This window comes from Miniopterus natalensis, chromosome 15, assembly GCF_054644295.1.
Source record: "Miniopterus natalensis isolate mMinNat1 chromosome 15, mMinNat1.hap1, whole genome shotgun sequence".
Taxonomy (NCBI): domain Eukaryota; kingdom Metazoa; phylum Chordata; class Mammalia; order Chiroptera; family Miniopteridae; genus Miniopterus; species Miniopterus natalensis.
In genome coordinates, this window is record NC_142095.1 from 7,061,138 (window position 1) to 7,074,713 (window position 13,576).

General features: G+C 44.0%; 1 protein-coding gene across 1 annotated transcript in view; it reads left to right on the top strand.

Moving 5' to 3' along the window:
* The window catches only part of ULK4 (unc-51 like kinase 4), a 177,535-nt gene that overhangs the window by 79,154 nt on the left and 84,805 nt on the right, over positions 1-13,576 (top strand). Inside the window, exon 31 of the mRNA XM_016196088.2 lies at positions 7,891-7,939. Coding sequence (XP_016051574.2) covers positions 7,891-7,939 — 49 coding nt within the window. The remainder of the gene's footprint in view (positions 1-7,890; positions 7,940-13,576) is intronic.

Genomic DNA, 13,576 nt, shown 5'->3' on the forward strand with positions numbered 1-13,576 from the left:
TGTCACCTGCTAATTATTTGCTGAGACTTATGAACTTTGAGACACACTTTGGGCCTGTGAGTCTGCATGTCTTTCTTAGTGAAGTTTGTCAGAGCCCTGGAGGGGTGGGCGGTACTTGCAGCCCACAGGTCTCTGGTTGTCTCCTGCTTGCTGTTCACTGTCAAGAGCCCTAAGCTTCCTGGGCCACTAGACCGCACTAGAGACTGTTCTACAAACTCTGTGGCCACTGCAGAGGTGACATGAAAGCTTTGTAAAAATAGCAGTGCTTAAGTCCCATAGTGATTTTACTGCAGGAGGTCCAGCCTGGGCTACTAGATTTTACTACAGGAGATGTAGCCTGGGCTATCAGAATCAAGATCAAGATTTCAAGCTTCCTGAGCATTTAAACATTGGGTGTTATAGCCAGCAAAACCATCAGCTCATGGCATCCTCACTGTAGAAATAATAAACAGAGTCTCTTGGTACGATCAGTGTACCTTTTGAAAGTGAAAGAATCCATCCCTTGATCATATTTGGCAAGTTTTAGCATCAGTTCCATTGCAATGTTTGCACTTTCTTTTGGTGATTTACCAGGGTAATTTACCATTTTAGAATCAGCAACATACTTGTACTGCAAACTTTTGCTGTTGTTTACATGCTCTTGATAAAGTCATGCATTGTCTGTGAGTACTTGGCATGTACCTGTCACTGAGAGTCAACTGCAGAGCAAGTGATGCCCAACAGAATGGAATGTAACTGTGGCCCAAGGCACAGATCTCGGTTCACTTCTCATGTCTCAACCAAAACCAGATCTTCTTCTCTTTCAACGTTCACGTCCTCTGATTTTATGTGATGACAGCTATTGGTCAGAATATATTACAGTGCTGTACAGACAGGGAGGGCCTTTGTCATGTAATTAAAGAGCATGAGAGCTGCCAGACTAAACAGTGGTCTGAGTTTCAAGTGTTCTGTGACTTCCTGGGCTCACTGTTACCATCCCCAACATGTGTTATCACTTAGCAGTCTTTGCCATCGCATATTACACAGGGAAGAGGCCCAGGCAGGGAAGTAGACCAACCGTGGTGCTTCAACGAGGGAAAGGCCTCTGAGATACCTTGTGCCCTCAGAATGCACTGTGTGTGTGTGTGTGCGTGTGCGTGCACACATCTTTCTGCTTGGAGTCATAGATACAGCGTAACCCAGCTGTTTGCAGAGTACACACCATGGCTAGCTTTGGGGACAGACTTCATTAAGTATCTTGAAATTGTAGGATAGGCCCAAAGGGAAAATGGACAAAGGAATGAAAAGGCCATTTCTAACAATAAACATAAAGAAGAGTCAGCTTTATTAGTAATCAAAGAAAATTCCATTAAGATAATAAAAAATCAAACTGGTAGAGTTAAAATTTTTTTAAAATTAAATTGATTGGGGTAACGTTGGTTAATAACATTCCATAAATTTCAGGTGTGCAATTTCATTAAGTAATGTGACAAAAAGTGACCATAGAAAATAAGCGCAGGCTCATCAAACTGAAAGGAATTTGAAGACTGTCCCTTACACAGTTGCTCTTTTTTAGTGTTGGCTCGTGTCTGCAGGGGAGAAGGGATGCCAGCCATCTAGTGGTCTTCTAGGGACTGGCCTCTGGTTTGTGCCCCTGCCAGCCCTTTAACTTACTGATAGCATTCCTTTCTGTTTAGTCCCCTCCCTGCTCCGGTACAAGGACCAACATGTTTCTTACCTCTCATTTCAACCTGTGGAGCCGTGTGACCAGGACAGAATCATGTCTTGGGAGAGTGCCAAGGATTCAAGGAATTGTTAGAGAAAGGTTAGCCAAGGAGCCACAGGGCCCAGAAGGACAGAGGGTGAGGGCCCAGGACCCAGGCGAAACAGAGAGCACTGGGCAGATTGGAAAGGAGGGGCCAGAGCCCTTGGCTGGTGAACAAGGGTGTTGGTGCCCTGCAGGAACAATTCACGCAGAGCCCTGGACAGCACAGGACTCTCGGACACCTTGTAGCATCTGGAGTTAGGAGGAGGCAGAGGCGACGGTAAATGAGCTGCTCATACTATGTGGAGATCTGAGTCCAGCTCTTCCATCAAATCTTCTATACCTTCTGTGATGGGAACATTCTGTGCCCTCGTTTCATTCAACATGTGCATTATCATGGGCCTGGATTGGGCATCTATTGATGTAATAGGCAGAAAAGCATTTTGCAAAGTTGCTAATATAACGTACAGTTCTTTTATTTCCATCTAAAATCTCCTTTCTATTGGAAAACATTTGCTTTTCACTTGACCACACTGTCTCTTGCTGAAATTTTTACCTTTTTCATGCTGCTTTAGGCAGTGGGAGATTTTCATACCTGGAGGTACATTCTGGTGTCGCCTTGTTTTCTGACTTAATTCTAAGGCCTCAGCTTTATAACTTGGATTAAGTTGTTTTTATGCCTACTGGGGTGTAAACCTCCTCAGGGAAGGAGTATAATGCCTGCCCATGAGGAGAACTCTAGAGAGCTTTGTAAAGTGACCAGATCTAAAAATTCTCTGGGCTAAAGCTGCCAAACTCTTAACCCTGCTCCCCTCCCGTTTTGGGTGAAAAATAATTTTTTACATCTGTACCTTTACTGGGAAAACTTCTGCAATTTTCCGCAAGAGAATTAGCAAACACTGCATACAAGGGCAGGCATTTCAAAGAGGAATGTTACCAGTATTATTGCTTACAGGGTAGACATAATATGCTATAGAGAAACATTATGAAACCATTTCTTTTTGAAGCTGATTCACGGAACCAGTAATTTGAAATTCAGCTGATGTTAGAGATGTTTTTATTTAAAAATGACTGTTGGTCCTCTAGACTGGCAAATGATATAAGTCATAAGAAATGAAAGAGCTTTGTTTTCTGTATAGCACTCAGGGACAAATACAAGCTCTAAATCTCCTAACCAGCATCATTGGGAAATTTTTTACAAGGCCAGCATTTATTTGGGTTTCTATACAAGTTGGCCAGAAGCAGCTTATTTAAAGAATCAAATATTAATTATTTTTTTTAAAAAGGAGATGAGGCACTGACTGCATGGCTCAGTTGGTTGGAGTGTCGTCCCATGCACCAAAAGGCTGCAGGTTTGATACCAGTCAGGGCATGTCTCTCCCTCCCCCAACCTAAAATCAATAAACATATCCTTAGGTGAGGCTAAAAAAAAAAAAAAGAGGTGGGGATGAGATGGATTTGGGGTGGAGGGCGAGTTCAGGCTCATGGTAGGCTAAATTCCAAGATGGCCTTTGAGATTCCCAGCCTCCGGTGTATACACAACTTCTCCCAGTTTTTCAGTTAAGCAATAATAGAGTGCTGCTGGAAGGGTTATTGGAGTTGTAATTAAGGTCTCAAACTACCTCATCTCAAAATACAAAGATCATAGGTGGGCCTGACTATACATATGAGCCATTTAAATCTGTCTGGAGGTCAGAGACAGGGAAGTCAAAGAAGCTTGAATCCTGAGAAGGATTCTACCTGGAAGAGATATATCTCCATTGCTGGCTTTGGAGATGGAGGAAACCATGTGACAAGGAATGTGTGGCCTCTAGGATCTGAGAGGGATCCCTAGCTGACAGCCAGCAAGGAACCGGGGACATCAGTCCTACAACCACAGGAACTGAATTCTGTCAGCATTAAGTATGTGGTTGGAAACAGTACCCTTCCACCCATAGCCTCCAAGTGAGAACTTAGCCCAGTCAGCACCTTGACTCCAGATGTCTGACACCCTGAGCACATAACTCAGCCATGCTGAGCTAGACTTCTAACCTAAGGACGTGAACCCGATAAATGGGTGTTGCTTTAAGCCACCAAGTTTAGGATCCTTTGTTATTCAATGGATACGAGGCCCCAATCTTGACTCCACTGGATCGTTGTGGTAGCCTATTAACTGGTCTCTCTGGTTCTAGACTAGTGTTACTCAAACTGCCTGTGGGGAAGAAACAGTTGCTAAAATTTCAGTATGTCGCCAGCTGGTACTGGTAGGTTGAGTCTTGCCAGGATGGCTGTGAAGATCTCTGTCCTGTCCCACATGTTTTTCTTCCACTCCTCCATCAGGAGATTGCTCGAGCTCTCCTCCACCCCGGCCTGCATGGCCTTAGTGACTGGCTCGTAACCATTTAGAATGCAGTGGGGGCGGTACTTGCTACCCCAAGGCTTGGTTAGAAAAGGCCCTGCAGCTTCCACCTGGTTCTCTAGGCACTCTCAGCACCTAGCTGACTTGCGGCGGGAGGGCAGGTCACCAGGAGAGGGCAGCGGTGGGTGACCCAGTCACCAGGATTAACTGAGCTTCCTTGAGTCATACCAGTCCAGGTGCCAGACATGGGAGTGAAGAGGCCTTCAGATGACTAGAACAGCTGTGTCTTAGTCATTTACATCTAAATATTGCTAGATTTACTTTATAGTGAGCCTTAACTATCAAACATAAAATAAAATTAAAAAAAAAATTCCCAACACCAGGGCAATATTTGCTTTAGGCACAGGAGGGAGGTAGACTGTCAAATAATGTATCCCAAAGATGTTCATACATTTACTCGAAATGTTCTCATTCAAACAGCACCTCCTTTGTTAATAATATGAGCCACAAATATACAAAATTCCAGCATATCTTCCGAAACAAAACCTGTAAGGAAAACCCTTTAATCACACGCAATCTATCATTAAAGTTAAGTTCACTGTTAAGAGGAAAAGCACCCCCCAAAAACAACAACAACAACAAAACAAGAAACACAACAATACAGTGAAGTAGTCCCAGGAACTACACTTGAGAAGGGCAGTGTTTCAGTTGACTCATCTGGCATTGCTTACGCACAGTGTGCTGAGATGGCGAAATGAAGGAGGAACGTATACTGTAGTTAATATCTTAACAGTCCTTTGAAGATGAGGGATCATTTAGAAAAGATCTCTGTTTGGTTTGTGTTTGGTTTAAAAACAATTCAGATACATCTCTCTACTTCCCGGCCTCCAGGCTGCCCATAAACCATAGAATTGCGTTCTTTTGGAAGTTAGTATATTACAGGCTCATGAGGGAAAATGATCCCGGTGATTTCAGCTCGTGGTGGCCAACCACAGTGGAGCCCTAAAATGAGAGAGCGTTTGCATCCTGATTTTCCAGAGTCCACTCTGATGACTGAAGACATGCTGCCAGGATACCTCTTTGAGAACTGGCAGCATCAGCTTTCTTTAGGGGTGAGCCTGGTCCCCCAGGCCTGAGAGAAGCAGAGCTCTGAGTGCCCCGCGACTCTGAGCCACTAATTTGACCTATGTTGGTAGGAAAAGAGATGCTCAAAGTAAGGAAACTGAGTTTTCATATTCAAATGATAAGAACATGTTGAAGACAAATGAATATTGTTTCCCCAGCAATCTGGAGTCTGGATTTCAGATGTTTTATCTATAACTTGTGGTACACACACAAAAAAAGATTTTTATGTCACTACCCAGTACACATAGTATATACACCTATAACTGAAACAAAAATGTCATGCAACAATACTTTGTGTGACACCCTTGGGTACTCTCTATTTTATTATTTTTAATTAAGAAAATGCTGGTCAATGCCCAGTAGGCTCAGCTCATTGCTCACTTCTTACCTTCGGGAAAAACCGGGCCTTAGATTGCTGCAGATGTTTACAGCTGCTCTCATTCAGTCCTGGCTTTAGAGTTCTTTTGGAATTGCAATTGGGGTTAGTCCATGAATCATAGAAAATGTCATAGAAAAGTTTTTTAATTAAAAGTAATTTTATTCAGCTTGGGTTTCCTTTTATTTACCAGATGTGGCCCTAAATGATGTTAGTCAAGTTAAAGAACAAAATTGTTATGGTGGTTTGTTTTCAGAAGAATCTAAAGACTGGAGCGTTAGAGTTTAGTTAGGAGTTCAGGTCAGCTTGCTCAGCATGTAGGGACCTGAAGAAGCACTAGTTGTAATTTTTAAGAATGAATTAAGGTTGTTGATATAGTCATATGTTAATAATAGACTATATCTTATTTTTAAATTATTTTTTTATTGGTTTTTAGAGAGAGAGGAAGCAGAGAGGGAGAGAGAGAAAAACGTTGATGAGAGAGAAACATTGATCGCCTGCCTCCTGCACACCCCCTACTGGAGATCGAGCCTGCAACCCAGGCATGTGCTCTGGAATCGAACCAGAGACCTCTTGGTGCATGGGACGAAGCCCCACCAACTGAGGCACACCGGCCAGGGTTATATTTTAAAATACTATCATGAGAAGTCTGGTGTTGGGAGTGGATGCTTGGATCTGATGTTGGGGTGACTGTGGGAGAGGCACCTGTCACTTCTAGGGACCAGTGGAGAAGAAGTGGTATCTGTGTCCCTGTGACTTCCTTGGCTTTGGTTGCTAGGGCAACCCTGACATGTATGAGCTTGGTATTTCAGCCTGGGCCTAATACGAGTATATATTATATATAAAAAAAAAAAAAATTAAAAGACCAGCTTAGGAAAAGAGATTGTGACATGTAGGAAGCCGAGGAAGAATATCGGGAAGGTGCTGCCTGAAGCCGCGCTTGGTCTTAGTCTCTGCTTTTCCCGTTCACCCAGCCACAGGGTAAGGAGCGTCACATTCGGATCTGAGCCTGCAATTGCCCCGGAAAGTGAGAGAATGTAAATGAATTTAGTACCTGTAGTCGAAACCTTTTCCCTCTAATATATTGAAACCACAGGAATAATCACATTTGGTTTTGCTAGATACTGGGATCGGGCTTTCTAAGAGCTTCGGTCTTTGGGAAACTCTTTGTATCTCACTCTCCTTTAAAACATATTTGTAAACACTGTGACCTTTTCTTGGGCTAGTCTCATGGGCTTTTCTTTTTTTTTAAATCAATGTATTATCATAGACAAACAAGCTCCAGAGAGGCCAGGTGATAAATTCCCTTTCCATCCACCTGGCGCATTCTGTGAACTAGACAAACGGTGCGTACCTTCGAGGGCAACATGCTTAAGTGCTGCAGTTTATCATGCAAAGCAAATTCCAATAAAATTAAGGAATCTGATTTTTTTTTAAAAAAACTGAAACAGGATCAGCAAATTACGGATTGTGGGCTAAATATGGCATACTGCTGGTTTTCGTAAATAAAATTTTATTAGAGCACAGCCGTGCCTGCTCATTGCCGTATTACTGATGCCTGCTTTTCCATCACAGTGACAGAGCTCAGTCGTTGCTATAGAGACTGTGTGGCCAGCAAAGCCTAAAATATTTACTGTCTGACCCTTTGCAGAAAAAAGTTTACTGACCCGTGGACTAAAGGAATATTTAGTGATGAAGTATTGTTCTTTTAAAAAAAAACACACCTGTCACTTTTGAATCAAGGCTATTTTCTCTTAAATTGCATGGAAAAATTCTTCTAGTAGATGACAGTTTTTAACTAGGTTTAATGAGGGAAGTGCCTAGAGTCTATTGGGTGATTGGTGTCTACATTTTTTCAAGTTAAAGATGATTAAAAAAATCACTGCACGTTAAATTGTGAATGCTGAGAAGGTACCTGATGAGGCACAAATGAAGGATTACAGTGTGACATGCTCAGAATTTAGCTGCGCGGTGATGGCGGGTTATGCCATCTGGCCGGCATTGCCCCGTTTGACAGTCTTCATAATAGTTGTGAATTGCAATAAAATTTTCCATTTTAAATATTCTGAGATTTGGCTTGCTACAGATCAGTAAGGCTAAGCTAATAGTCATTTGCAAAGAGGCTCCACATTTCTTGTGTTTAAATAGCTGTAGTTCAGCGTATTAAAAATGAGTGTGTATTGAACCATGTGATCTCTCAGTCACAGAATTTAAGCAGTAACACGTGGGACCACAGTGCTTCATAGCAGGGTGGCAGTTGAAGTATGAGCTCTCTAATGTGTGGTTTATCTTTTTATTTTTTAACAGACTTGTGGAGGAAAGCAAACTGATCCCGCTCATTTTTGAAGTAATTCTGGTAAGGAACTGTGCATCTGAAATTTAAATTTTTTTTAAAGTTTTGACCATCTTGTGTGGTTGGGTTCTAACCCTAACTCTGCCCACAAGACTGTTGTGTGTCCCTCATGATCTGACTTAACCTTGTCAGGCCTCAGTTTCCTTGCCTGAGCTCTGTCCAACTCTGAAATTGCGTAGGGACACTGCTTAATGGCCTGCCGTCTTTCTACAAGTCCTTTGCACACGTTGTCTAATATGGAAAGAATACCTTTCCTGAGGTTGGTGTGTGGACAAAGGGAAGGATGACCACCATGCTTCAGTGTGACTCTGATGTTCAGTGTGAAGGCCTCTGACTTCTTCGTCACTGAGTCAGATCAACAGCTTTTTGCCTCTGGGCAGAAAGTTGTCTTCTACAGAACGTAAAAGAGCTTAGCTCCCACGCACCGTTTATTCAGAGAATGCAACTGGTCAAGAAAACATTCCATCGAAGGTTCCCGTGTGGAGAGAATGCGGAGTTGACTTGTCTCACCTCTGATAAATCCTTACCTATAATCAATACAGATTGGAAAATCAGGCTGAAAGTTGAGTGGGTGCTTATAGCAAGGGATTGCCCTTAACCAAAGAAATGCCCTGTACCTGGGTGGGTCATCCCCCTTTACTGAAATCTTTCCCTCCATGGCTGCCCAACAGCACCAGGGGCAAAGAAGGGCACGGATCAGCCTAATCTACCTTGGTGGTCGATGGAGCAGTAACTGGGAGGGTCTGATAACCCTCCACATGGCAAACTAGCTTTCTTTAATCATCCCAAGACATTAACCTGCAAGTTGTTTGTGTGTTTATGCGGCTCTGTGGTGGAAACGTTAATTTTCTTAGCCCCGGGTCACCCTTTCCCTTGCGGAGAAGCTGAGTGGAGTTGCTGAGCTGTTGGAATTGGGTGGGAAGAAGTGGGTTGGAGCCTGGATTGGAATTGCCTCCCATAGTAGAAGGGTCTGACCAATGTGCTGTCTGCCCAAAGCTGATACATAACAACATTGAATGTTAACTGTCATTGAAAAAAATTTAACAATTCAAAACAACAAAAATCCAATAGTAAAAGGGGATTTTTAGAAGCCGTATTAGGAGAAGAGAGAGGGAAGGGGGTGGTGGTGAAGAAACATGCAGATCAAGAGCCTTCTAATGGGGATTTAAAGCTTTTCCAAGTGGTCTGTGTGTCTCCCCACCTTCAGTAGGACATACATACTTGCTAGTTTGTTGGGGAACTGGGTTTGTTTCTGACAGCAGGGGGTACAGTAAGCTGCTGGGTTGGGCCACATGCTTTGAGTGGGGCAGGAGCCTGTGCTGTCCAGGCTCAGCCACATTCCACATCCGTCTTGATTGGAAAAGAGACTGGTGATGCAGAGATAGAGACGTGGAGCTACCATGGGCCTTAGGGGGTGGGCGGGCCTCTAACCTGTTAAGGTCAATACAGCTCCTTTGGTGACTGATAAAACACTCTCATCTCAAGGTATAAAGTCTGCACATAGGAAATTTCTTCTTGGAGGTTAACAAAACCCCTCCATACTTGATTAACCTTCGTATAAGGAGCACCAAGGCAGGCTCTGTGTTTTACAGGCCACAGTAAATGTTTAGTTGATTAATGCCATGATTTAAACACTTGTCATTGTATTGTGGCTGCCGCAGGGAGTGGGTAGACGGTGAAATCTCTCCAGGCCAGGATTTCAGCTGGTCCTGAGCCCCGTGACCTCGCAGGCCTGTGGGGGATGATGCCCTTCCTCCAGCTGGCATAGCTCTCTACGCAGGCTTCTTGTAGGACAGGATTTTATAAGGAGGCCCTGGCGCTGAAAAAGTAAAGAAAAAAAACACAGTTGGAAATCACTGCTTTGGAGGGGCAGGACTTTGATGTTATTAAAGAACATTATTAAATTACTATTCTACTTTTGTCTTTTTTGAGTCCAAGAATAATCTCAGTTTTTTCCCCCTCTCTCTATAGATACATTTTCTAATCAATCAAATACCTTCGTAGCATTTATCCTGTGAACTGTTGCCTTGTCCTTCCTAAATTTTGTCATCAAACTAGGCATAAGATGGAATTTTATTGCTTTTTTTCAGATTTTAATCTTTCTGAAACTTGGATGTACTTTCCAAGTCACTGGCTTTTTACAATTGCTTTCTGCCAGGTGACCTGGTTGTCATTGATTTAACCAATTTATTTTCTTTTTCTTTTTATAAGTGCCCAAGAGTGATACACTATAAGGATATATGTCTGAACAAGTCTAAAATAGCTCTTTCAATAAAAATAAAATGAAAATTCTAGGTAATAAGAAAGCATGTCATAGTTTAATTGGCAGCATTTTTCTTAGTGCTTGAGAAAATAATGGTGCATCTTAGAACTGTCAGATTCCTAGTTTCAAGGGAACACGGTATATTCTTTAGTTAGGTTTGGTTTCTAAGTTCAAGGGCATATGTGGGGTCTAGAATATATGTAGCAGCTTTCAACAATGATTTGATCAGAAGGAGACATAATGAAAAGATGGTGCAGGGCCCTGCGTGCTTGCCTCCCGCTTGTGTCTTCCAGCAACCCATTCAAATAGCAAAACAGCATTGGACTCATTCAGCTGGTGGTCCACTGTGACCTCTTGATTACTTTTTTTCTTTACTCTTAGCCCAGAACTGTTTTCCAGCTTCTGTTTGATGTACTTAAAGCCCGATCATAGGCTTTATGACTTCTTTCTTCTTTGCTAGAGTTGCTCACACGCTGTGCTCTTACCAGCAGTGCCTCTCCTCCTGTGTGGTTTTCATTGAGAAAGCAAACCTTTCTTTTCCTGATGGGCTGGAATTGCAGGCAGCCTCTGCCTCCCCTCAGGCCTGGAGGAAAGCAAAGATGAAGAGAGCAGAATTCTGAGTCCAGTGTCCCATTGGCACAAAGTAGCCACGTGCAAGTCTTAAGAAAAGATTTCTGGGGTTGTATGCTAGAACCAAGAGCTCCAAGTGTGGATCACCCTGGTTAAATACATAGCCCATTGAAAGTAGTTTTTATTATTAAAAAAAAAAAAGGGATAAAAGCAACCTCCAATTGTAACTGCCAACTCAGGAGACACAGTGCATCCTTCTGTCTGGGTGCCTAATATTGAGCCCCCTGGGTTTGTGGTGCAGGGAGAGAGCCAGGTGTGGGCACGTAATTGGTCAGGAGCAGTGTGGGAGCTTAATGGAGGACCCTGTGGGTCCCACTGGAGGCAGTGACCGACTGCTCAGTGTGGGGAGAGGAGTCTCACAGAAGTGACCTTTGAATGTGGCCTTGAAGGAGTTGTCAAGGGGAGAGGGAGCATCCAGTTTGGGGCATGGTGAGCTCTTAGCTGTGCCTGTGCCGGAGCCCAGGGAGAAATGTGGGGAGTGAGGCTGAAGGGCCATTTGGGCCCAGATCCTACAGGGCTTTATACTGTGGTTGTTTCATGCCAATACTCTATGCTCTCTAAAATCACATAGTATCCTCTACTTTAAAAAAAAATTAAATTTCAGAGCCTTCATGCTGCTGGGGCTACGCATCGTGAGGAGGTAGGCCTCTTGGCCACGGGGTTGGGACCAGGAGGGAATCAGGCTCGGCGTTGTGGGATTATACTGGAAACTTGAAACAGGCTGAAAGCTGGACCTGGGAGTTCTCTGCAAGCCCCCATCAGCCAGGCTTTTGAGATCAGCCAAAGGGGCTGTGGGGAAGGAAGCATGAAAGACAGAGCCGGTCTCAGATCCAGGGGCCCATGGACTCAGGGCGGAGCGCTGTCTGCCCTCCAGGAGAGGTGCCCGGCTCTGGGCAGGCCAAGCCCTGGGAAAGCCGGGTCGCTGATCGCTCACGAAAAGGGGCTGTGGCGGCAGCCGGGTGCTGCTTCCCTGGCAGGGCCACCTGGGCGGGCAGCGTGTGTGTTGGCGAGACAGCAGCTGTGTTGGGCGGCGAGCGGAGGCGCAGGGGCACGCTCTGGATTAGCTGACGGTTCCTGCAGTCCTCAGGTCCCGGCGCTGCGGCCGTCGGGGTCCGCTTAATAAATGCTGTTCCCGAAGGAGGGAGCCCTCGCAGGAGCCCAGAGCCTTGGTTTATGAGTGTGCAGTTGCTGGGCGAGCGGGACGGGAGGCATTCTTTTTCCCCTCGTGCCACCTTCTAAAGAGTCAAAGTTGCATTTAAACGTGTCTCAAGTGTGAGTCTGGATGGATCCGCCTTTGCATTTTGCTACAACCGTAATCTTTCTTCATTTTATTTCAGCGGTTTATGTCTGGACCTATTTCAGTAAATCATTTTAATGCCAAGTAATAGAGGCAAACTGTATTTCATTGGGAAAAAAATCTTTATTCATGGCAGATTTTCCAATATGTGCCAAAATATCGCTGTCATGATGTTTTATGTGCCTGTTCCCAAACAAACAATTAAAGAGCAATTTCAGTGGCAAATGTTAACAATAAAAATGAGACTCGCAGTGCACTAGTTTGACAATTATATTGTTTTAACAGTTCTGGAGGATAGCTGTTGAAGCAGACGTTAGTAAATCTTCCGAGTCAACTCTATCTTTAGAAAAGAGTCCCTTTACGGGCCCTTGGAGCCTAAAGGATTTAATCACGGAGACACCAGTGCCGTGCAGACCGGCCGCCGCGTTACATTGAAGGAGTGTTTTCATCCCACCCAGGCTTTTAAAGCTACCCTGCTCCATTCTCCTTGCAATGCGCCTAATGTGGATCGGGGCTTGGGGTATGTTAAAATGACAAGTTCCTTATAAGTTTATGAATCTGCATGCATGTGTCCATTATGCCCGTAATATAAGACTCTGCGGTGCACAGGGGCATGAATTTCTACACTGGAAAACAAGATTTGATTGAAATTTCAAAATGCTTGACTTAGGAAGATACTTTCAGAGTTGTGCTCCTTATTGGCTGCAGGAGGTTAACCTCACTCTTCCACCTTCCTGTGCCCTGTCCAGGGCTTCTGCGTAACCGATTACACAAAGACGACTTCACACACAGCGAGCGTACTGCCGTCTAAGTGTGCACTTTGAGGGGTTTTCTTGAGGGGGGGGATGGAAATAGATTTGCATGGACCTGTTCTTGGTAGGTGGTGTCATAAATTTGTACTTGAAAATGACTCTCTAGGGCGAGGGTGCAATGTATCGATACTGGATTGAATAAAGTTGCCCATGTAACAACTGAACAAACGATTTTAATATGATTAATACCATGTTATTAATATGATTAATATCTGGCTAGCTGAGTAAATGGGCCAAAGCTAAGTAAAATAAATATATCTGTAAATATGCTTAGTTGCTGCATAATCAGCCCAATTGGTTTGAAAGAAGATGGACTTTAATAAGATAAAAACCACATACTGTACTCACTGGGACAATGCTAAAACAGAGCTTAGGCTGTCTCTGGCCAATCACAGGGCACGTGTTGGGCGTGTGCCACGCGTGGCTTCTCCCAAGCAGTGGGCTCCTGAGTTTTATGGTCTTCGCTCTTGTTTCTGGGTCTGCAAGGGGTCCTGGGCTTCACTTTAAGGAAATGGTGTTCCTTCTCTCTCAGGAGACAGTGGTTAGAAAGCGTGGAAGTAGGTAAGTGACAGGACCTTCAGTGATGCCCTTCCCAAGAGTGTAAGCTTGGGTATTTTTTTGTCCTGTTCTTTGTTCTT